Source organism: Ahaetulla prasina, chromosome 1 (assembly GCF_028640845.1).
Source record: "Ahaetulla prasina isolate Xishuangbanna chromosome 1, ASM2864084v1, whole genome shotgun sequence".
In the NCBI taxonomy this organism is placed as follows: Eukaryota; Metazoa; Chordata; class Lepidosauria; order Squamata; family Colubridae; genus Ahaetulla; species Ahaetulla prasina.
In genome coordinates, this window is record NC_080539.1 from 62232463 (window position 1) to 62258981 (window position 26519).

Consider the following 26519-nt stretch of genomic DNA (forward strand, 5'->3'; position numbering starts at 1 on the left):
ATATTATATTCATTTTAACTCACTGTTTACTGCCTGTGCCCCAGGTATGAGGCAAAATGTTATCCAAACTGGAACTTGAAAATTGTTAGTTATTCCAGGCAAAATTGTTACTGTAGTTATTCTTAAAGATGTCTTTACAAGAGGAGAATTTTGTTGTGAAAACAAATCAATATTGTTACTTGTTTATTTCTGGATACAGAGTGTTCCAACCTCTGAAGCACAACCAACATTCAGTGTCTGCCATGATGATCAGCTTGCATTAAGCATAAAATCAAAGAAGCCTGTTATCAAAGATCAAAGTAGAATTGCATTGAGTGGGATGGGGAACTAGAATGTTGCTGGATTAGCTATAAATGATGTTGGTTTCCTTTGGGACTGTTGTTGTCTGCACAACCACCGATAGGTAATTTTAGGAATGAAGGGTGGGAGTGAGGTGTCTGCTGTTTTCAATTTGGGGATATATATTTCTGAAGCTTTTCCTGTTCAACCCTGGTCGAGCATATTTTGGATATACTGTTTGTTTTCACACACATAGCAGTGGCAATCTTTATCTGGCATTGGTAGAACAAGAATCAGCTGGAAATCCCAATGTATAACAATGGAATAAAGGGGAAAAGACGTAGAATTGAAGCATTATTTGTTTTTGACTACAGGAACTGAATGGGGCTCATTGTCCCTCTGAACAAAAATGTACTCAGAATCGTTCCAGACTGTACATTTCTGTTATATACAATTTGGGCAGCTCATGTTGCCATACCCTGTTGATCTGCAAATCAACCATTATATTCTATTTTGGTATCTTCTATCTTAAATGAAATGATTGATCTGGATTGGTCAGTGAGATTCAAATGTGCTAAATTTTGTTCTCTGCCTTTAAGTAGCATTTGATTTTGATTTTTGATTTTTGGTTTTTTAGGAGACTGTTGGCTTCTAGCAGCCATTGCTTCTCTCACTTTGAATGAAGAAATTTTGGCTCGGGTGGTTCCCAGAGATCAAAGTTTCCAAGACAGTTATGCAGGAATCTTCCACTTCCAGGTATCAAGGAGTCTTTTCTACTTTTCTGCTTTCTCACTGGAGCAAAGTTTATGGGAAGAACAGAAAGGGCTAGATATAATTTGTCCCCAGGAAGGTCATGGTGCTTTCATAACACTTCCTTAGCAGTGCTTTTCAAGTAATTCTCCACTTACAAATACCGATGAAATATAAATTTTCTGGAAATGTTGAAGATATGAGGTGGAAGAGGAAGGTAAAACTCTAAAAAATGTGGTAAAACTATACATCAATATAATGTTTTGCAAAATGTAGCCTAAGCAGAACTAGAATGATAGATATGTATGTATAGATATTTAGTCAGGGTGAGTGACATGAGCTGGAGCCATGCTATTGATCAGCAAAACTGGTTTGAAGTTTTGGAGTAGTATAATATAAATGAAATTAATTCAGATTTGATAACTAAAATCACTTTCTTAATATACACATAGTAATTGTAGTAATAACAAGCATAAAGAAAAGCATACATGGTAAAATCTGTCAACAGTAGAATAGTTATGAGAGGATGTGGGTACTCTATCTGGAGGTTTTAAGAAAAGCATGGACAGCCACATCTCATGAATGGCTTACCATATTTTTCGGCGTATAAGACACTTCGGACTATAAGACGCACCTACCTTTTTTGGTGAGGAAAGCAAGAAAAAGAAATCTGCCTCTGTGTCCCAGCAATTTTGCCTTGTTGCAGCAAACAGCCTGCTTTACTTTCATTTTCATTTTCATCATAGCTTGATTAGCACCAGAAAAAAAAATCTGCTCCCAGCAATTTACCTCCTTGTAGCAAGCAGCAGAGGCGCATGCAGCAATAGGCAATGGCAATCAGTGCAGCCTGAAACAGCTGAGAGTCGGGAGACTGATCCAAGGGACAATCAATTTGTGCTAATTAGGCTGTGCTGAAGCTGAAATGGCTGTTTCTTCTTGCTGCTTGCTTTAAGGAGGTAAATTGCTGGGAGGCAGAGGCCATGGGGTGGGGGCCAGTGGGTGGGCGGGGCTACATTCATTGTATAAGATGCACCCAAATTTTCACCCCCTTTTAGTGGGGGGACAAGGTGTGTTTTATACTCCGAAAAATACGGTAATTAGATGATGCTTGTAGTTCTTTCGAGCTCCACAGTTCTGTAGTGATATATTCCAATTGTTCTTGAATAAAACCATATTCCTTACCAAAGCTGTCTTCCCAGCCTCCAGAATTTCCATCCAGCATTGTAGACCTTAAAGCATGACTATAGCTCATGTCATTGGGCCATGATTGGATTGCTTTATTTCCCCTTTCAGTTCTGGCAGTATGGAGAGTGGACAGATGTTGTTGTTGATGATCGATTGCCAACCAAAAATGGAGAGCTACTTTTTGTTCACTCAGCAGAGAGAAATGAATTCTGGAGTGCCCTACTGGAGAAGGCCTATGCCAAGTAAGTGAAGATTAAGAACATTCTGCTGCTTTATGCAAACTTTAGAAATCTTCTCTTGTTTTATACTGGATTTTTATTTATTTATTTATTTTTGTCACAACAGTATACACAAACAACTGTTATAGATAAAACAGCATTGTTTTATCTATAATTTTATCTATAATTTGTTTCCCATAAGTGAAACACAAAGCTAGGGTATGATATGGTGGACATGACTCTGAAGAACTATTCAATATGTTTCAACCCCAAATCTTGTAGCTTGAACCTGACTGAAAATAAACTTAGAATGAAAGAATTCAGAACCTAGAAATTTGTTCTAACAGAACTATTAAGAAGATCCTTGCACACACAATTACATTTCTAAACTCTCCTCTCCTTTAATGTTTTGGTAGCTTTCTATTGTTTCTCCTGCTAACATTTTGATAGTACATTTTAATAACACATTTTAAGATAGTAATAAAAGCAATGTATTCAGTATCTATTAATATCCATTAATATTTTCCCTTGACTTATAGACACAGGTAGGTAAGCATGTCTGGATAAAAGAAAGAAAAAGAGAAAGAAAATTAAATGCAGTATGGCAATCCTTTTCCAAAATGTGTTTTTCTGTTGTTTTTAATAATAGCTGCAGGAAGAGGATAATTGTTGAATAATTTTATTTTGTATGTGGTTTCTTTGTATCTGTGAGTTGCAAAGGAAGGAAGGAAAGGGAAGGAAGGAAGGAAGGAAGGAAGGAAGGAAGGAAGGAAGGAAGGAAGGAAGGAAGGAGAAAGAATTTTCTCCTTGTTAATTTGTATTTTCTGGATTAATATATGAACCAAAATATGGTTCCCAATTCTCTATCATTTGTGATAACAATTACCTGGTGTAGACATCTAAGAATGGAGTTCCATCTCTGTTAAGAGTGGATTTCCAAAGACAGAGTTATTAAATATTAAAAGTTTGGGTTGTATCTTTCACAGGGTGAATGGTTCTTATGAAGGTCTTTCAGGAGGAAGCACTACTGAGGGCTTTGAAGACTTTACTGGTGGAATTGCAGAGTGGTATGAGCTGCAGAAAGCACCACCAAACCTGTTCAAAATAATCCAGAAAGCTCTTCAGAAAGGTTCTCTCCTTGGGTGTTCTATTGATGTAAGTTAATACCATAATCTCCAAGTTCTTTTGAATGCAAATGAATTGTTTGACTGATGTAATTGATAATGTCATGATAGCGCAGAATTTCAACTTTCTTGTTAGAACAGAAATCATATCCAAAAGCTGGAAAATCCATAATTCTTCCCTTCTTTAAGAATGGAGGTACAGCTTTGAAGTGGACCAGCTTTGTCTAGTAAGGAGCAAGAAAAAGCCAAATGAGTTGTGCTAGAAGCATGAAAGTGCTATATCTTCCACTATCATTCCTATGTTGCTTAGTCTTTCTTGTAGCAAATATATGGGTCGATGAAGGCTGCAGATGAGGAATTAGCTGCTGCTCTAGGTATCTTCCTGCATCTGGAGATCTTCTAAACACTAAGCCTCAAACCTTCTAATAGCTACAGTAATTGACCAGAAGTAGGCAACATGCCTGGAAATCTTTACTGAAAATTTTGAAAGTAAAAAGTGTGCCATTTTAATTTCTGGGCAACCAGCTTAACTGATAAGAAGCAGATATACAGTAAAGTAAAGCAACTGACTCAGATGTTTGCTCAGATTCTAAGCAAACATTAAAATACTTCAAATCGGGAATATTGTTAAACTGTTCCCCTGCCGGTATTCAATCTTTCTGATATGAGCTTTCAGATTTTCTTTTGCCCTTTTGCAAGCACTCTGAATCCAAACAGATTAGGAAACCCTGACAGAAAATTATGGCAGAAAATTATCTGAGATAATGCAAAAGAGGTCTTTTGATGAGTTCTACATATAACTGTGGTCTCTCCTGCCAATCCTGGCTTTTTGTAAGATGTGAAGCATATATAGATATTCTCTGCAAGGTTTTCCTATATACTAAAGTGGCAATGATGACTGTTCACTTGGATTTTTCAGCATACAGTAATTGCCTCCAGAACCAGACCAAATGGTACAGTTTAGACTATTCAGGAGACTTCCTCAATATTAAGGGCAAATACTAAGGAATTATTTATTGTCTATGTATACATCTCTAGCATTGTCTCTGATGTTGCCCAATAAGCCCCTTTATTCTCTTAAATTTTATTATAACTGTAAAGTAAGCTAAGAAAATTCATACAATATGCTAAGTTCTAAATCATGGTTTACAAACCATACTTGCTGGGTTCACCAACATATTGCGATTATGTATGAACCCAGCCAGTGACTGCTTTAATTCAGCTGCCAACGTTTACAGCTGTGTTAATGTCAGAACTGAAAACCTGTCTCTAAATAGGGAGTTACCCATCACATGTAAACTTTACCAGAGTTTCATTTTAAAATGTAGGAGGAATACAAAACATGAGAACAATGCTGAATCCTCACCAACTCTGGGCCACATTTTCTACCCACATACTACTCGCAGCAACTTTCCTACTAGGAAAGATGTTTTTTAGAACTGAAACCAAGTTTTGGAAAATAACCTAGGGCATGAGCCAACTGTGACACAGGGAAAGAATTGGCTGGCTGATGAGAGTTTCTCTTTGCTCAATTGTTGTGGCCCTTCTGGCTGTCCATGTGATTAGAGCAGATACATATTAAAAGCCTCTTGGGTAGTACCATCACATGTAGTTTCATTCCAAATAGGAGATGATTTGGAAATTTCCCTCACTCCAATTAAAACATCCTGTTCAATATCTTTTGTCTCAACAAATAGGAAGGAAAATAGGATGGTTGTTTTCTTGCTGCCAAAGTTAATGCTAATTGCATGAGTTTCAGGCTTGAAACTAATAGGCTGGCCCCTCTCCAATAAAGTTTTAATAAAATATACAAATGGCTCTATTCCTGAAAGGGGACTTTTTTCAAACAATGACAAACATTAAGGGTGGCAGATGGCCAAAAAGACAGAGATGGGGGTGGGGAGGAAATAGATGGGTGGGGGGAGTTTAAGTGCTCCTGAGGTTTTAAGTGCAGGCGGCCTGCCAAACTTCTGAATTTTGTTCACATGATTGCAGGAGTGCTGCAGTAGCCTAAACTTAGGCGAACTGGCGTAACTATCATTTGTTCAGTGCTGTCATAACTTCTTCAAACTGTCTCTTCATGATTGGTTATTAAGTGAAAACTACCTGTACCACCATGCCTAGTCTGATGTTGTGCTAAAACATTTTAATCATAATTTACCAATCATAATTTTAATCATAATTTTATCATAATTTACCAAACAGTCTCGTGTTTATAAAACCAAATAGTGAGTCCTTACAGTATCTTAATCTAACCAACCAGTCAATCAAACCAACCAACCAACAAACCAATCCAACCAACAAACCACATTATGGGTTAGCATGGTGTGGCAACCTATTTCTGCTTCTGACCCAGACATCCCCATCACTTATCAGGATTACTAGCTATTGTAAAGCTAAACCTTTTTCTAGTTGATTCTGTACCCATAGCATTATCCAATTAAGATCTGTCTTATTGCTGTCTTAGTTTTCTAGAGATAGGTAGAACTTAACTTCTTCATGTTTCTAGATCACAAGTGCTGCTGAGACCGAGGCAGTCACAACCCAGAAGCTGGTCAAAGGACATGCGTACTCTGTCACAGGGGCTGAAGAGGTAACATCTTCATTTTGGAAAAGGGGAAAATGAGTATTACATACTTGATTCATACTTGAATCTCAGGATGGGGGCTATTCCAAAGAATATGGTGGTTACAGAGTACGGTATAGATATTCCCATGAACCAATTTTGTGACTAGTTCTCTGATATTTCCTTTGTTCAAATGGTTGTTCTGTGAGATGGTTGAGTGTTTTTCTCTCTTGTGGCTGCATGGATTCATATCAGTCAGTTGCTTCATTCAACCTGAAGATATTTTTATATCGTTTGTGTAATTTGCATCATGATGTTGTCTTACACAGTATTATTGTATTGTATTATTTGTGTAATAACACTGTGATTCATGTATTATGAATGCCTATGCACACACTACCAGTAAACAAGCCACTTTACATTTAGCTTCTTTGCCAATAATTGCATGAGAAACTATAACTGCCCCCTCTCCCACTAGAGAGCAATTTATTTCACTGTCATAAAGGTATATATGATATATATTGTATATAAACAGGTATCTATTATTAACTGAATTTTTTTCCCTTTTGGCCCTATCAGGTGAATTTCCGAGGCAGCATTCAGAAGCTGATCCGGATCCGAAATCCCTGGGGAGAAGTTGAATGGACTGGAAAATGGAATGATAAGTGAGTGTTAAACTTGAAGGCCACAGCTATTTGCTGTCCAGTGTGAGCAAATGTTTCACATGACATTTTGCATCATGAATTACTAAACTTCAAATAGTTGGTTTCCTTGAAAGCATGTTGGAAACTATTGACCCAAATTCCTTGTGTTTTCTGTAGCACTTTAATGAGATATCTTCTCTTTTGATAGGTACATAATCCTCATTCATAAAAAGTTATAGATTTCTTCAGTTTTAATATCAGCCCCCTGCAGCTAGCAATGAGAGAAATATGCTCTTTTACTTTCCAATCATAGCTGCTCCTCCTACAGCCTAAGCATTTCTGCATTATGAACTGTCTGTCTAGTTGCTCCTTCCATCACCTGCCAAAGTTATAAGAAATTTCTGTTGGCTTTAGTGAAGGGTGGGTGAGTGGGTAAGGGAATGTAGTTAATTTGGTGCATCAGCAGGTACATAAAGTATTGAGCCCCAAATTTATGTTGCTAAGCAAGACATTTGTTAAGTGAATTTTGCCCCATTTTACAATTTTTCTTGGCACAGTTGTTAAATTAATCACTGCAGTTGCTAAGTTAGCAACAGGGTTGTGAAGTGAATGTGGCTTCCCCATTGACTTTGCTTGTCAGAAGGTCTCAAAAACTGAACACATGATCCCAGGACACTGCAACCGTCATAAATATGAGTTAATTACCAACTACCTGAATTTTGATCACATCACCATTGGGAGACTGCAATGGCTATAAAATGGTCTTAAGTTACTGTTTTCAGTGATGTTGTAACTTTGAACAGTCACTAAATGAACTGTTGAAAGTTGAGGACTACCTGTATTGTGCAAAACTCAACTGTGAATATTAAACTTTCTGAAGAGAAACAACGGCAAGATATCCCCTTGTCTTAGATGTCAAATAGAAGGAGACACCTAGATGAGTTGAGTGACCTGGTCTTTATTAGATGTACTGTCTATAGTTCATTAGACTGAGGGAAACAGTATTCTTTAATAAATCTCTAGCTTATTTTTACAAAAATAAACTGTCAATTTTCAAGCATTCTTGTTTTTCCATTTTCAGATTAGTGTTATTCATTTTAAATAATCAATTGAAATCTCAAGGCAAGATTGTCAAACAGAAGGACATCAAATCTAACTTTTTCATTATGGACAAATTACTCTTTCACTGACATATAAAAACGTAACTTTTATTTTTATCTTTCCTTGGTCAAGATGGCCCTATGATAACTTCCTGTTTCTATTTCCCTATTTAGCTAAGGTTTTTTTTCAAGCCATGGATTTATAATTTAAAATAAATTCTCATTTTCAGAAAAGGGGGTGAATTAAATATTTCCTGTTCTCCTTTGGTCAACATGCACCTTTTTATTTTACTGCTAAATACACATATTTTCTATATCTTCCTTTTTCTGTTTTATTTCTAGACCTTTTGTATATTAGCTATTATATATAGCTTTTGTATTTTTCCAGATTGTGAATAATATACGTGTAGAACTATACTACGGACATGTGCATTTTACTGTACATATAATATTTCAGGTTTATTTGCTCTTATGTCTTGTTACTGATCTCTAAGATTAATTTAACAAGTCAATTTTAGTTATATCTTTCAAAACAAAAAAAAGCTATAATAACCATTACGATAATCTAAAATGATAAATATAACTGGGCATTTGTGGAATTAATATGTCATGAAAACCCAGTGTTCTGTTACAGCTGTTACAGAGGGCAATTTTTAAGTAAAGTATCCCTGAGTTATTTTGCATGAAATTAATGTCCCTCATCCCCAATATCATCCAAAAATGGAAGAAAAGGATAATATTGAAAGGTTGAATCTGGCAAGTCCCTTCCTCTAATGATTTAATTTTTCATCCTCCTCTGACTGAACTGAGGACTGAAAAATATTAGATAAGTCTGTCTGTGGTGGCTTATTAACTTTTCTAGTGATAATAAAATAAGCACCATTGCTTTTTGTAAAAATGGCTGTTGTCTGGCCAAGGTCGGCAACAGCTTGCCACAGTGAACTTGCCAAAGCCAACTTGCCATGGCCAACTCACCATGGACCAGAGGTAGGTTTCAGCAGGTTCTGACCAGTTCTGGAGAACCGGTAGCAGAAATTTTGAGTAGTTCGGAGAACCGGTAGTAAAAATTCTGACTGGCCCCACCCCCATCTATTCTCTGCCTCCCAAGTCCCAGCTGATTGGGAGGAAATGGGGATTTTGCAGTAACCTTCCCCTGGATTGGGGAGGGAATGGAGATTTTGCAGTATCCTTCCCCTGCCATGCCCACCAAGCCATACCCACCAAGCCATGCCACGCCCACCAAGCCACACCCATAGAACCAGTAGTAAAAAATTTTGAAACCCACCACTGCCATGGACAACTCACTGTAGACAACTTGCTGCGGGACAAGAATTACACTAATATCGAAGAAGTAGTCAGATAGAATCATTAAAGAAAGGATGCCAAATGAGGGACAAAATAAAATGTGAATGACAAAAATTAAAGTAATTTTTATACAGTGAGTTGTCCCGTGGCGAGTTGGACATAGTGAGTTGTCCTGCAGTGAGTTGGCCATGGTGAGTTGGCCGCGGCGAATTGGCCAGGACAAGTTGACAGTGGCAAGTTGTCCCATTCCACTCTGGAATATCCCAAAATCTTCAACCAAAAACTGTCTACTATTGACCTCACCCCATTCCTAAGAGGACTATAAGGGGCGTGCATAAGAGCACAAAAGTGCCTACCGTTCCTGTCCTATTGTTCCCTTCATTATATCAAATTAATATAGTTGATGCATATTTTTTTACTTATATATATATATATTTTCTTCAAGATATGTTGTTTTATTGATGACAATGTTTGTGTATACCGTTGTGACAAAAAAAAAAAAAAGATTGTGCCAGCAAATGCAAACATTATGAGATTGAATTTTCTTGAGCCAAGTTGTTGAGGCCCACCAAGTTAATACAATCATTAGCCATAATTCTGGGTCTAAAACTTCAAATAATGTTGGTTTCCTATATTTAGGTGCCCAAACTGGAATGGTATTGATCCAGAAGTGAAAGAGAGATTGACCAGACAGCATGAAGATGGAGAATTTTGGTATGTCTGGTGACTTCCTGGGAATTGGGAAAGAAGGACGGTATATAATCTGTTTGTCGGCAACGACTAGCACGTATGCGCGAGGGGAACCTTTACCTTTACCTTTACCTTTAATGCTTAAATAAGTTGTCAGATCACTAGATCACTATATTTCATCAAATTGTAATGGATATATTAGACAGATGGAAATAAGAATATTAAGTTCTGGTCCATATCACTAATTGGGGGCTATAGAATCAGAAGAAAATTTGTAGAAGAAATGTTTCATTTCAATGATGGGGAGGGTGGGAAATAACTGTCCGTTACATTGCGGTTCTATTGCTAGACAGTAATTCAATTTTCCTCAATCGTTTGCCCTCTAGATAACTTTGGATTTCAGCTCTTAGAATTCCCAGTCAATGTGGATAGAAAAAAAATATGGAATTGAAATCTGACATATCTTGAGGCATGATGCTGTGACAAGTTAACTTGTCAAGGAGGCTTGCTGTCATAGTGACCAATGATTGCTCTTGGTTTTCTTTGAAGCTGCGACAGCAGAAGGGAAAAAGCTTGTCTGAAATGCCTTTTCTAAGTATGGTATTTATGGCATTACTCCACAGGATGTCATTTAGTGATTTCCTGAGGCATTATTCCCGTCTTGAGATCTGTAATTTGACTCCAGACACTCTGGCCGCTGACAAATATAAAAAATGGAAGTTGAACTTGATGGATGGAAACTGGAGAAAAGGTTCCACAGCTGGTGGATGCCGAAATTATCCTAGTAAGTCATTTTTCAGCCTCTATTTGCCTTCATATCCATATCTGTTCTGTTGTAATTTCCTAATAATCTATGAATAATAGAATTGCCTAGAGGTAGTCTTTAACTTAGAACAGTTGCCTAACTACTGTTTGAAATTATGACAGGCCTGGAATGGGTGCTTTATGGCCAATAAATCCATTCCTAATTATGGGTAGTTTTAATATCATGTCACATATGGGCACAGGTCTATCAGTTAAATATTTTTTTTGCTGAGATTGTTTTGAAAAAAGGAAAAACAAACCCTGGGATTTATAGGAATTTAGTTTATAATTACTTCCATTCAATCAGTCAACATTTATTTATAGTCCAATGTCAAACACTAATTCCATTTACAACTTCCACTAGAATTTAACTGTTTAAAAGAAGATACCTACTACATCCTTCATCTAGGAGAAAATCATTCTAAAGTTTGGTTCTAGGTTTACTTTTATAAGTACTCTTAAAATGAGCACACCACTCTAAAATCTGTAGGGCTGCATCTTTCCAAGTCACAATTCCTATGAAGATCAGTATAGCCTGGGCATAATTTTAGTGACCTCCTTTCTTTTATTCAGATACATTTTGGATGAATCCACAATATTTGATTAAACTTGAGGAAGAAGATGAGGATCCAGATGACCCAGAAAGAGGTTGTACCTTCTTGGTTGGTTTGATTCAGAAACACCGTCGGAAGCAGAGGAAGATGGGAGAGGATATGCACACAATTGGCTTTGCAATCTATGAGGCAGGCTCTTTTTTTTTTCTGTTAAACCAAATCTTGAGATAAAGATAATGGATCACTTCTTCCTAGCTACAGAACTGACACTTTCAGGAATATCTTATAAATGAATTGCAACGTTAAAGATTCATGTAATCCTCACAAATGAATTATACAACACCTCTTTTTTTACCATAAGTGTGCAGTTCATTAAAACAGTTGAATAAAATGATGATTTATACAAGGGTGGAGAATCTTTTCCATTCTAAGAGCTAGATTACTACTTGGGAAATCTCACAGGAGCTAAACAAATGAGATTGGGTGGGTTTCTTTTTCTCTGATCTTGGGCCAGTTCCTTTCATTGAGCAGAGAGAGGTATGGCTTAACTATGTCTGGCTTTTTCCGATCATGGGGAGAATTAGGGAGAGAAGGAAGAAGAAAATGGAGGAGAAATAAATTAAGAGTTGGAGGCTTGCATGCATGTGAGATACAGAATAACAGATTTGGGAAACAGAAAAGGGAATAATTTTATATAAAATGAGTTCGGACATTCTAGAATTTGGGATGAATCCATATTTGCTTGGACTCAATCTTTTAAATTTTTACCTGTGTAAAATCAATGTGTGTTATGCTCCATTAGATATTTGGGATTTATACCCCATCTCTTACAGTCATTTTTAATAACTTTTTCATTTTATTTATCCTTTGTAGTCAATCATAAGTGTTTTTTATGATGTATTTTTCAAAATTCCAAATGCATTTGTGGGCTCAAAGAATTTGGGGATCCCTATAGAATAGAGCCCAGTAAGAAATAAATAAATAAAAACTGTTCTAGTAAAATTTGAATTTGAATTCCTTTCTTTTATTCAGATACATTTTGGATGAATCCACAATATTTGATTAAACTTGAGGAAGAAGATGAGGATCCAGATGACCCAGAAAGAGGTTGTACCTTCTTGGTTGGTTTGATTCAGAAACACCGTCGGAAGCAGAGGAAGATGGGAGAGGATATGCACACAATTGGCTTTGCAATCTATGAGGCAGGCTCTTTTTTTTTCTGTTAAACCAAATCTTGAGATAAAGATAATGGATCACTTCTTCCTAGCTACAGAACTGACACTTTCAGGAATATCTTATAAATGAATTGCAACGTTAAAGATTCATGTAATCCTCACAAATGAATTATACAACACCTCTTTTTTTACCATAAGTGTGCAGTTCATTAAAACAGTTGAATAAAATGATGATTTATACAAGGGTGGAGAATCTTTTCCATTCTAAGAGCTAGATTACTACTTGGGAAATCTCACAGGAGCTAAACAAATGAGATTGGGTGGGTTTCTTTTTCTCTGATCTTGGGCCAGTTCCTTTCATTGAGCAGAGAGAGGTATGGCTTAACTATGTCTGGCTTTTTCCGATCATGGGGAGAATTAGGGAGAGAAGGAAGAAGAAAATGGAGAGGAGAAATAAATTAAGAGTTGGAGGCTTGCATGCATGTGAGATACAGAATAACAGATTTGGGAAACAGAAAAGGGAATAATTTTATATAAAATGAGTTTGGACATTCTAGAATTTGGGATGAATCCATATTTGCTTGGACTCAATCTTTTAAATTTTTACCTGTGTAAAATCAATGTGTGTTATGCTCCATTAGATATTTGGGATTTATACCCCATCTCTTACAGTCATTTTTAATAACTTTTTCATTTTATTTATCCTTTGTAGTCAATCATAAGTGTTTTTTATGATGTATTTTTCAAAATTCCAAATGCATTTGTGGGCTCAAAGAATTTGGGGATCCCTATAGAATAGAGCCCAGTAAGAAATAAATAAATAAAAACTGTTCTAGTAAAATTTGAATTTGAATTCCTTTCTTTATTCAAACTGTATGCCTCCAGATCAGTAAATAGAGCAGTTTACTGTTATTTAGTAAAAAACTCACAACCAATAAAAATGTCTATGTTGAGTATAATTAAAATTAAAACTGTAATCTGTATTAGATCACGAAAATGCAACAGTTCAGTTGATATTAAGAAATGGCAAGAAGTAATTAGTCAACATATGCTGTGTGGAAGAGTTCGGTCTGAAATAGCTTTTAGAGATTGAGAGATATCTTAATTCTACAGGGTGGCTATTCCATAAGGTTAGACCAGTGGTTAAGAAACTACTTCCTGAGAAGGATCATTGTTCAGTGTTATTAATAAAAAGTGTATAATTTGTTTTTCTTTTTGCTCTTCCACAGGTGCCTGAACAGGTATGTAGTGTATTATTTTTTTGTGAAACAGAAAAATTTACAAATATTTACAGATATTTTTAATTAAACCTTGCATTAAAAAGGTGGTCTCTCAATATTAAAGCTATAGAATTGAATGTACTGTTTTAATTGAAGAAATTTTGTTCTTCATAAGCTTTTGCAAACAATTATCCATAACAGAAATTCAAACTGGGCAAGTTGAGATCTATTGTTTGAGGTGGGGGGAAATGTTGAGGCTTTTCATTTTTGAAAACCTGGGCATTGTTCAAAAACTATCTGTGGTTAAAGTAAGCATCAGTCATTTAAAACACCAATTTTGGTTTGTAGTGCACTTGTGGGAGTCTCTGTAAATTTACTGCCATCATGGTTCCTTCCACACACAGAGCCATAGAGACTGCTATCTTGGCTTTTGAATTTTTATAGATATAGATACTCTGGAGAACCCCCTGTCATGCAAATTAATAGAATGTAGCTTTATCTTCTGATGTTCTACTAACAGTCATCTGAGTAGGATTCTGGTAGTTTAAGAATAATAATTTCCGTTTTATCCTTTCCTTTCATGAAGTCTTCTGCCCAAAAGAAGGTCCATCTGAGCAAAAACTACTTTCTCACAAACCGAGCAAGGGAACGATCCAACACATTCATCAATCTTCGGGAGGTGTTAAATCGATTCAAGCTTCCCCCAGGAGAGTATATTATTGTGCCATCCACCTTTGAACCCAACAAGAACGGGGACTTCTGTCTCAGGGTTTTCTCTGAAAAAAAAGCTGACTCGCAGTATGTCATACATTCACTAATCCATCTTTTCTGTCTTTTATATTGGTGGAATTCATGAATATGAAAATACTGAGAAATAAGAAAACAGAGCAGAGGTATTGAAAGCCATAGCTGAAGGTCTATAAGGGAAGCTAAAGAACTATTCTTGAGGCCAGTGTCAGAAACGAGCCATCGCCATAAAGCTAACAATGAGCCTATATTTAACTTTACTTCTGTAGGGCTCATACTTTTTATAATTTCTTACAATACCTGTTTTTATATTGGTTGTGAATTGGAAACGAGAGAGAATATCACCAGAGATCTCAAATCCAAAACAATTATGAAGATAGCTAATGAAGATGAGAAAAACAAAGTAAAAAAAAAATTAAACCAAGATCCACTATATCTGTATCCTCTGCCTTCCTTCTCATTGAAATACATATTTTTAAATGCTAAGCATTATTTTGTCCTTTCCCTTCATGAAAATCTGTGAATGAGAATGATATCACAAATAGTAAAATACCATAAGATTAATTAAAGTACTGTTAAGAGACAAAGCAATTCATCCACAAGCAACATCAGGTACAGCTGTATTCAATATAACAGGCATTAAATACTCAAGAATGCCTAGATATAAAAACTGGTACCAAAATGCCATTGAAATGGGCACTTAATGCATTTTTGGAATGAAGGTATTCCAAAATTAGAAAATACACCATCATCTGCTAACATTTGATTTATTTCTCTTATAACAAGAAATGTTGGACTGCTTTTCCTATTTTTAATAATATTTGATATTTACTTGAACCTGGATCCCCATCAATATTCACAATGCTCTGTTGTGTCCTGTCAGCCGCTCACCCCCCCAGCAGCTGAATCAGATGTTTCGCCTAATTTTATTTAATGCTATATTTAACATATTTTTTCATATTTTAGTATGTTTCATTTATTTTTTTAGATTCAGAAATATAGAAGCTACCGTGCTTGAGACAAAAGATTAGCATTGAGTTTGATCTGTACTCCAGTAATGTTATTGGTCTCACAGAGATCCTAGAAGAAGTCAAATATGGCATGGCTATAAATCAGTGGTGCATTTGCTCAGGTCCACTTGCTCTGAAAAAAGGCAAAGGTGGTAGAAAGCATGCTGGGAAGCTAGGGAGGAGATGGGAAGGTGGTCAATCTCACTAGTTCAACTTTTGGAACTTGGTGTCCAACATTTGAGGGCATCTCTGCAATATACTTCTAAAATTCCAAATATATCAATCACTCAGTCTCACTAGTTCAACCTCTGGGACTTGGTGTGCTGACATTTGAGGGCATCTCTCGAATATACTTTCAAAATTCCAAATATATCTATCACCCAAAATTTAGGGACACCCTTCCTCAGAGTATGCATATTAGCCTTTTGAAGTAGACCAAGCCAAGAAACAGAGTCCATAAATTTGACTGGGGCTCAACATAGAGTCTCCTGACTGTTGCACTAAACTTCTTTCTAGTGCTTTCTCTGTTCTTCAGGCTTAAGAGATGCTTTTGTAATCATTTCTGTACACTGTAGATCCTGTAAGGTCATCTGAATACAAATGCTTGTGTCCACTGAAAGCCACAAATCATATGGCTGTGTATAAGAATATTCATCCATTCATTTCTTTCTCTATTTTGTCATTTAATTTTTTTTAAAAAAAACACATTGTTTTAGGATTTTTCTGTGTGATTGTCCAGATAATCAAAAATGGCAATGTTACAAGTATGTGCCTTTTCTGTGGATAGTTCTCAAAATACTTTTCCACAGGTGGCTCGGTGCATTCATAGCTTCACCCTGCCGTAGTTATGTTCCTCTTCCTATCTGAAAATCAATCATAATCTTTTTTGTGTTAACTCATCTAACTATGTTTATTTGTAGAGTTGTTGATGATGAAATTGAGGCCAATATTGAAGAGGTATGTTAGCTGATATGAATATTTGTTTTGAGTCAGGTGGCATAAACCAGAATTCCCAGTTGGTCATACTGGCTGGGAATTCTGAGAGTTGTCTTACATCTCTTGACTTGTCTACTTATATCTCAGTATATTTGGTATATCAGGTGGGATGGGCACCTTTGTGAACATTTTGTGTTCAAGTTTGTTGTACCTCTGAACATTGGTCAAACTGCAGAAACACTTGCTTCTGATAGAGTAGCCGGATGTTGATTGATTCAGAAAAAACATTTGATTTGGTCAGTTACTTACTGACCAAGTAAGACTCCACATTAGTCTCTGGCTTATAAAAGCTAATTCTGCAGTATTACATTGTGAAAGGTGACATAAAACTTTCAACTTTCAAGAAGACATAGAAACAGCAATGTTAGAGGACAGGCATTCTCAGAGGCAAACCAAAAGATATGCTAAATATATTTAAGACACATTTTCTTCTTTATGAAATAGCAACTTCAATAAGCAGACACTTTTAAATTTTTCTTTCACTTTCCTTGACAATTCTTTTTTTTCCAGAAAGAACTCACTGAAGATGAAATTGAACCCAATTTTAAGAAATTATTTAAACAATTAGCTGGAGAGGTAAGTAAATGAATGTTCCCTGGGGAAAAATACACAGCTCTCTGGGTCATCTAAGACTGAAGTCTAAAATACTACTGGTGAATAGTTTAAGAAACTATTTAACACACATGTTCTTAATGCTATCTTTATCTTACCTTTTACCAGGATGCTGAGATCTCAGCCTTTGAACTGTGTAATATTCTGAAAAAAATCTTAGCAAAACGTAAGCATTTCCTTCTTCCCTTTCTTGCTTTAGCCTTCCCTGCCTGAGGGTTCTCCACAGAGTCTGTGCTGTAATTCCCATTAACCCCTGTATTATTGGACTGAAACCCCAGAATTCATCAGGAGGATGAATAAGCTGGAGAAAAATTAGTTTGAAAACATGCTGTCAGTGGTCATGAATGGGTTCACAAGGCCAGAAACAGCTTCTCCTTAGATGCAAAGAGCAAAGGCTTAGATGCTTAAGAGCAAAGGCGATCCAGAGCATCCCAAAATGTGAACTGTGGGCCTGATTAGATACCCAATTCCTATGCCCTTGGATCAATTCTGTGAGAGAAAAAAGAATTCAATTTTGAGGATATTTTATCTTCATAGGAAGCCAGCTAAATAAATTGGACAGGCTATGCATGGTTTTCCCAGTAGTAATGTATGGCTGTGAGAGCTGGATCATAAGGAAGGCTAAGTGCCGAATAATTGACGCTTTCAAATTGTGGTGTTGGAGAGGACACTTGAGAGTCCTTGGACTACAAGGAGATCAAATAATCAGTCAATGTTAAGGAAATCAACCCTGACTGTTCTCTGGAAGGACAGTTACTGAAGCTGAAGCTCAGATACTTTGGCCATCAAATAAGAAGAGGGAACTCATTGGAAAAGACCCTGATATTGGGAAATATTGAAGGCAAAAAGAGAAAGGGATGGCAGAGGATGAGATGGTTAGATAGTGTCATCAACACAATGGGCATGAATTTAGGCAGACTCAGGGAGACACTGCAGGATAGGGGAGCCTGGTGTGCTATGGTCCGTGGGGGACACTAAAAGTCGGACATGTTGGTTCCTTCTGGATATGCAAACTCAATATTTATTTGTACCTTTCTTGAAGCACTAAGCATTTCCAAAGTTCGGCATGTCCATGGGATTTGATTCAATGAATCAAAGCATTTACTTCTTTTTCCCTTTGATTTTAATACTGGATGATTGTCAAACTTACCCTGTTATTTGAACCTCATGCTCGAATGTCCTTTGTACAGCTTCACACAGAAGTAATTATAGCTGAGTCTGCCCTTTCTTGCTGAGTATGTTACTTTTTTGGCTCATTGTCATAGTTGTAAGGATTGAAAATCAGAATCGAGACTTCTTAGGTTTATCATATCTTAAGAAGCAAACGTCTGGATAATCATTAAATGCAAGAGTAGAGTGAAAGATATCTCTATTTTTTGCTGCCATCTTGTCATTGTCCTTTTTTTGCATCACAGATAATAGTAGACTAGAATTTCTCAGCCATGGTACTGATTGTGAAGTACTCCTTACAACAGAGGTCTTCAAACTTGGCAGCTTTAAGACTTGTGGACTTCAACTTCCAGAATTCTATAGCCAGCATAGCTGGCTGGAGAATTCTGGGAGTTGAAGTCCAGAAGTCTTAAAGCTGCCAAGTTTGGGGACCCCGCCTTACAAGAAGATAATCTGACACTTTATTGTTGTTTGATTATAGGCAAAAGCTCCTTTTTTCAGGCATTTTAAGTGATATTGTTAAAACGGTCTCTTCTCTTGGTGTGGCAACTTTATTAATTTTTTTCTCTGCCATTAATTGAATTGTACATTCAAATATTACAAGCCACCTTTCTAAAATCAAAGCCTTCAGTGGTAATAAAGCAACTATTAAAACGCTCCAGTAGTAAAATATTGTAAGAAAAGATAATAATTCATAAAAGCTTTAAAACCTCATTAAAATGTAATTTGGCCAGTTGAAAACAAAACATCACATGTAGACAAAAGCAACATAGTTAATATAGCAGAGCCATTAAACTTTCTGAAAGAAAACGTTTTAAAATTTTGCAAGCAAAGGAGATGACTTTGGGCTTGAAAAAGCCTTATTCTTTAATGACTGTTAATTTATTAGTGCAATAAAAGACTAATAGAACCTGCAGCACGGGCAAGAGAAGGAAGTTATCAGTGCTTAAAATTAGCTTTTAAAAAAAATGAAATAGAACTAGATGAATAGAATAATTGCAGGACTAGTGAAAGATTTTAAAGGCTTAGTAAGATTTCTATGTGTAACAAACTTGCTGTTTTTCTTTGCAGGTCAAGATATTAAATCTGATGGCTTTAGCATTGAAACATGCAAAATCATGGTTGATCTATTAGATGTATCCTTCAGTGTATGTTGTACATTTTCTGTTTAAGGCTCTAGTAGGGAAAAGTGGGGCATAAAAATTATGGATGGTCATTAAAGCAGTATGATGAAGTTGAACCTGGTAAGAGAATGGTCAAAAGTTTATAGGGCACTTTTTGAGTGTCCTGGTTAATTTTTTGAGTGTCCTTCTCATAGTTAAATTCTTCTGTATATAATAGCTGTATGTTGCATCTCATCCCTTGGATAAATAGATGGGAAAATGCCAATCATAGCTGTTTTATTTCACCAGGAAGCGTTTGTCTGAAAAAGGCATACTGAGTAGCAGGATGTTCCACTTTGACCCGCCAAGATTCAGTTCAGATTATGGCAGGATGTACATGTAATAAGTATTTAAATTGAAGGGTGACATATCTGTAGCTAGCATGTACATTTAAAAAAAAACATTTGGTAGCAAGGCTAGGAGGAGATCTTAGGCTAAGAGACTGGGGACACATCTACCAAACAAACAAAATAATAGTGCTAAGCTATACGGAATGTCAATATGATCCTCATTCATTCTTTGTATGTTCATAAACAGAGAAGGATGTAACTAGTTACTATACCTCTGCCTTTATTCATATGTGCAAAGAATATTTTTGCCTATACCACATATATGTACCTTGATGAACGTATCTTTTCTTTTATGTACACTGAGAGCATATGCACCAAGACAAATTCCTTGTGTGTCCAATCACACTTGGCCAATAAAATTCTATTCTATTCTATTCTATTCTATTCTATTCTATAAAGTTTAAATCAGGCAAACCCTACTTGGGCTGAAAAATTATCACTAGATGGCAGTAACAAAATACAGAAAATTGTAACAGGCCACCATCTATTAGTGGTCTGGACTTTTGAAGCCCAAATTTGGCATACCTAATAAAATCAAAATTCTTTCTGGAGTTCAATTGTATTGTTCTTTCACACACCTATCCTGCAATTTTTCGGTCCTACAATTCTACCTCAGCTACCCAAGATCTTCTGCCTCTAATTACTCCACTTGCTTTGTTCGGGAAAGCAAGCATCTTCCTGAAACAAATGTATAATTGCCCAGGCTTATTTATTTTTGCAGGATTTGGCTGTCAGCGTTGGAAATTCTTGAATCTGCAGTCTCAACAAATCTGGAAGTATCAAGTTAGGAAAAGCTGACTTAATTTTTCTTTTCCAAGCATAAATCCATACAGCCCCTTTTTCTTACATTTTTACCTTACTATAATTGTTTTTCCCCCTCCCTGCCCTTCTCCAATGTCAAATGTTAGATTAATGCTCCTAGGAGGATTTTTTTTAAACCATTGACATTCTGTAACATTATGAATATACATGAAGTTGGGTAAACATGCAATGAAACAATAATATAAGACAAAACAGATCAATTACATTATTTATATTTATAAAGTTTATTGTCATTATACGTATATACACATTATATCCATACAATGAAATTCACATAACACCCAGAGACCAAGCCCAACCACGACAGTCCCCAGACAGGTATTCAGGTAGTCCGTGACTTACAATTGATTGCTTGACTATTGTTTGAAGTTACAATGGACCTGCCCAGAGCTACTTAGAAAACTGTTTCAGACTTAAGAGTTGTATGCACCCTACAGCCATATGGTTGCATTTTGGGCACTTGGCAACTAGATCATTTGCAGCTTCCCGCAGTTATATGACTGTAATTTACAATTTGTTGCAGGTTTCTGGCATTAACTTCCAGTTTCTGGTAAAAATGCCTGTTGGGGAAAATGAATTTCCTTAATGACTGTTGTAAAAAATAGTTGTAACTTCAAATCTGAACACTTGATGCAAAAACACAAATACAAAATACAAAAATGCCAATGCACAAATACAAACAGCAAAGAAAGCTCCTACAGCACGGGTGTCAAACTCGCGATGTTACATTGCTGTCATGTGATGTAGCGTTTTTCCCTTCGTGGAGCTGGGCTGGGCATGGTCTGCACATGATGCATCCAGCCGTGGGCTGCCAGTTTAACACCCTTGTACCTACAGTGAGATAATTTGGGATTTTTTTTCTGTTTAAATTGGAAATTTCTTTAACCAAAGCAGACTGATGGAAGTGGTAGACTGGGGCTGAAAGAATTCCACATACTTTGGACAAAGATCCAGAAATACCAGGTAAAAGTGGACCTTTAAATAAACTAATGTGGGTAATTTTGATCGCTTAAAATCTACTCTAGCAACTTGGATCGTGTAGCTTGGACCGGTTTCTTGGTACCAATAGTGTCATTAATATCAAGCAAGATACATTGTTGCTCTGAGTGCATGAAACTTAAGTAGCATTGGCTTTTATAGTAGAAAGTGCAGCTTGTTCATTTGCTGGGGAATTCTGGGAGTTGAAGTCCACACATCTTCAAGCTGCCAGAGTTGAGAAATACTGACTCAAATATTCCATCAAACTTATAGGGCTCAAGATTGATTCTCCAGAAGAAAAAGAACCCTTATTTTAATTTTATCAAGAGAAGAAATGTGCCTGAATAATGAGGAAATTAAAGAGGCTATTTGCGTATGTTTTCTTTTCCTTTAGATAATGCAGTATTTTTAATAGGAAAAAATGTCCTTTTTTTTCTACATTCTATAGAAAATTTACCGGGATATGGATGTAGATCATTCTGGAACCATGAACGCCTATGAGATGCGGAAAGCCTTGGAACAAGCAGGTACTTTTAGATCAAAAGTAGAGATTACCAAAGACTAATGATTAAGGCCCAATACATTATAGCTTCCCTCATCGTAGCTGCTTCCAGATGTGGTCCTGAAAAGTTGCAATACCCCATAGGTAGAATAATGTAGCCCATTTTCCTCAACCAGATGTCCTCCAGATTGTTTGTTTATCACCTCCATAACCTCCCACCATGCCAGTGGGTGCCCTAAGAATGACAGGAAGCATAATCCACGCAATTGGAGGACACCTAATTGGATAAGGCTGGAAAAAACAATTCCAATTCTTGGGTATGGTTTGTAGCCATATTGAAGCTTCTGCTTATGTGATCAGAATGTTTACCTTAATATATTAAAATGTTTTAAAGCATTTTACAGCAGCTCCTTCTTGCTTTGTATTCAACTGCACCAAGGCTGCTTCTATAACAATTGGACTTTTGTTTGTATTTCAGGATTTAAATTGGATTGCCAATTGCATCAAGTCGTTGTGGCCCGTTTTGCTGATGAGCAGCTGATCATTGATTTTGATAACTTTGTTAGGTGCTTGATTCGATTGGAGACTTTGTTCAGTGAGTATCTTTAATTTAGGCTGGTGATCTTAAAATAATGCTTTTGTTTAGTTTTTAACTTTACTGAATTCCAGATAGGCAATATGAACTGCTTCCTTACAACAAGATTTGTAGTAATAAAGTGCATGCACAATTCTTAAAATATAAAGAGCACTTTGCGAAAATAAATAAACTGACTTCCTAGCTTTAACTAACAAGGTGTAATTATTTATGATATTGAACAATGCTTTATATTCTCATAATTACACATCTTAGTTTAATTACAGACTTTTAGGGGCAGGTCTAATAGCTAAGAGTAGTAATTTTCTCCCTTTTTTCTCTTGATGAAATAGTTTTTGCTGCTTTTTTCTTTCCTGTGAGAAACTGATGAACTTTATTAATTCACACTCATTTTTTATCCCTTGTAGAGATATTTAAGAAACTGGATACTGAGAAAACAGGAACAATACAGTTGAATCTTGACACTGTAAGTTAGCAAGCCTGTCAAAATCTAATGACACAAAGTCACTTTGGAGGAAAAGCTCCTTTTTGTGTTTGCTGGTTTAAAACAACCTTGAGTATGCATATTGTTTATAAATCAGGCACTGGAAATCTTCTATTAACTAAATACCTAGTTCATAGATATGCAACATTTCTTTATTTGCTCATTGAAGTTGCTAGGGACTAAAAACACAGGACAGGAAATTTTGAAAAATACTAAGATAGCAGTTTCCATGCAGCTGTGGCTGACGTATGACAGGCTATGCCTCCGGAGAGCAGACTGCCATAATTAAGCCTTGTAGCAGAAGAAACTCATAAAAACTCATGTTTTTTCTGTGCTTGCCTACATAGACTCCATAAACTGATAATGCTTAGAGGTTTTAATTATATTAAGTAAATATTAATATACAACTCATTGCATGTATCTGGACTACACTCCATCCTCCATAAGTCAAACTAGTTCATTAATCTTTCACATACTTTTCTTGATGAAAAAATGTTTTGGTCCCTCTGCAGCCCTAAAGCAGAACCATGAATTTGCTTTCTGGTTGCTATTAAGCACAGTCTTGTTCATAGAACAATGCAGCATTTCAGCAGACTCGGGGAGAGAATGACAGCATTAGATAGCATGGATATATCTTGTGCATTCTTAATTTAACTTGAAAATATGCATAACCCAATACATATCATTACCCTGAACATTGTAGATCTTTTAAAATGCTGTAATTCATTATGTAGTATCAAAATATATATTCTATTTGAACACAAAAGAGTAGATGACAAAGAATGAAGCAGATAATATAAATCAGCTGGAGAGCAACTTAATTGTGCAGCTATTAGCTGCATTCCTCAAACATTTTGTACCAGAAAGTTACTGCCTCTCAAAAAATATACTAAGGCTCCCTCCCGAGCCATGTTCAGAGTTTTTATATTGCATTGGCATCCTTCAGTCTCAAAAGACTATAGTATCGTGCTCTGGAAAGAGATCCTAAAACGGCATCTAGTGTGGCTAAAAAGGCCAATTTGAGAGTGGCGATCCCTTCCACACTGAGGGCAGATACATTCTGTCCCTGCCCAGCCCCCAGATTTCGCTGGTTCCAGGACTGCCTCTTTGCTTCAGCCTGCCGAACAAATGTCTCTTCGAATTGGAGAAGGCCATGCTGCGTCTTTAGCCTCCAAGCTGAACGATAGGAGGTCAAGGTTTCCCAGTTGTTAATGTCCATTCCCAGGGCCTTTAGGTCCCTCTTGCAGATATCCTTATATCGCAGCTGTGGTCTCCATCTGAGGCGCTTTCCCTGCATTAATTCTCCATAAAGGAGATCTTTCGGAATCTGATCATCAGTCATTCTCATGACATGCCCAAGCCAGCGTAGATGTTTTCATAGATTAAGAAACTAACACTATGATGTTACCTATCAAGGGGAGGCAACCTAGCATCCTCTATATATGTTTAAAACTTCAACCCATCAGTCCTTCTAGTCTAGCTAGTAGGAAAGCATTATGCGAGATTGCTAACATATGGTATAAAATTAACAATCTGCAAAATGTCAGCATTTGTAAGTATAAATCAGAGGAATTTGTATGTAGGATTTGGGGCTTTTATGAAATGTAGAGGTTTTCTGACTATTGTATTGTCTACAGATCCAGGCATAAAAGTACTTAATTCTCTCTGTAAAGTAATGCTAGTCAAGTTTGTCTAGAATTTGTAAGAGTATCAGGTTTGCTTAGTTGACTCAAGCCTTTTTCTACGAAGAATTTTATTTTTGAAAAAAAAAACCATAAATTTTATCTAAATTGCCATATATTTGTTTCAGGATGCTTATAGCATGTTTTTCTTTCTCTTCCACAGTGGTTGTGCTTTACTACCATATGAGAAAGCAATGAAAAAATGGCGAGAAGTTCTCTTGGGAATAAACATGGAACATATTTAACAAGGGCTTACTATACATCTTGTACTTATTGTGAAGCTGCTAAAGGAGAGAGTATTGAAAAAAACAAAGCAACTGCCAAAGAATCTCAATATATTAGCTATAACTTTTTATGTAATACTATAGTATTTGCTTAAAGTCTTCCAGGTTTGCCATAAGGTAGATTTCTGGGAGTTGTCATTCTATTTCTAAGAGTATTGGGAATGGCTGCATTTTCTATTAGAAATTAGCTTTGTATCACAGATTATCTTAACCAACTGAAATCTGATTCATCAGTAAAGAATGCTTTTGCCATTCAAATAAAAGATCGTTCATAATGCTCTCAGATCAGATTTCCTTTTCTCTTTTCTCTCTTCTCTACTGTTCAAATAAATTCCAAATTTTGAGCTTTTTCAGGAAAAGATTTTTTAAAAAACATTTAGCAATGTAACTTGAATATGCATTAGTTGTAAAGTGTGACATTATGTGACCACCTCACTTAGCACCAGCAATCCTTTTGATACTGTTAATTGACTTCCACTAGCCGCTAGGTGAAGAATCACCCTGATCCAAGTCATTCCCAACTCAGTCCCTCCCAGCCCTGAGCTTTGATAAGGTAAAGGACTGCTTACTCTTGAACTCCCCCCACCCGCCTATCTCCCTACCATCTGTGCCCTTTTGACCCCTCTGAATAGTAGTATTCTTTGGCAGCAGTGATGGGGCTGAGGTATTGGCCTAGGGTCTTCAGCAACCTCAGCTAATACCATTGTCCCACCTCTACTTCAGCCCCAGTAGTACCAGTGTTGGGGGGTGCTACCTCAAACTGTGGCCAGCCACAAGGGCCCAGAGTACAAAGCCCCAGCCGCCCTGTGCCCTTGTGCTCTGCAGGCCCTACTGATCTTTGGCCACCTTCCTCCTGCAGCTGATGAGCTATGCCCGGACTGACCCTATGCAAGAAAACTGCTGGCTGTGCTAGGCCTTCTTTCTGAGCCTATGCACACTGTTCTGGAGGTGGGTGGAACTGAAGAACCCCTCCTGTTGTAGGAGAGGTAGGTTGTCAAGTGCCCAAATTTTAATCATATGACTATAGGGGTGCTGCAATGGCTGTAACTTTGGTTTCTGGACATCAATCCCATTCACTCATTGCCACTATAACTTCAATGATTGTTAAACGAGGACTACAACTGTAACACATATTTAGTTAACAGAATGATTAATCATCAAGTATAAAATGCATTTTCTGGATATGAATATTCCCATAAAGAGGCTTATGGTATACACGTGTGTGTATGCACACAGTTGATGTACAAACTTCTTATCAGACTTCATCTTTGTCACTGCCAACACATATTTTTTTCTCTAAAGTTTAATGAAAAACTGAATATCCAAAGGAGTAAGGGCCATAGGATGCTTGATGCAACTGGGGAGATTATCGTAATTCAAGAAGATATGATCTTGTCAATAATAGATATAAAGCAATTTTAAAACAAACCGTTTCCTTTTCAGATATCTTTCTTCTCTTATACCCTCACGCAACCCTCTATACAATCTAATTGGTCAGGATAAAGTAATA

At 36.6% G+C, this 26519-nt stretch overlaps 1 protein-coding gene across 1 annotated transcript; it reads left to right on the forward strand.

Annotated features, from left to right (window-relative positions):
- Positions 1–912: 912 nt before the first annotated feature.
- LOC131189346 (calpain-2 catalytic subunit) lies at positions 913–25286 on the forward strand (the record flags this gene model as incomplete). The annotated part of the gene is made up of 19 exons (XM_058165501.1): positions 913–1035; positions 2323–2456; positions 3419–3587; positions 6066–6149; positions 6702–6787; positions 9811–9885; positions 10485–10645; positions 11239–11408; positions 13624–13635; positions 14201–14412; positions 16292–16328; positions 16878–16943; positions 17088–17145; positions 19221–19285; positions 21379–21447; positions 21911–21989; positions 22443–22559; positions 22967–23025; positions 24889–25286. Coding segments are annotated over 19 exons (1800 nt in total), but the record flags the coding sequence as incomplete, so codon positions are not given.
- Between the last annotated feature and the right edge of the window lie 1233 nt (positions 25287–26519).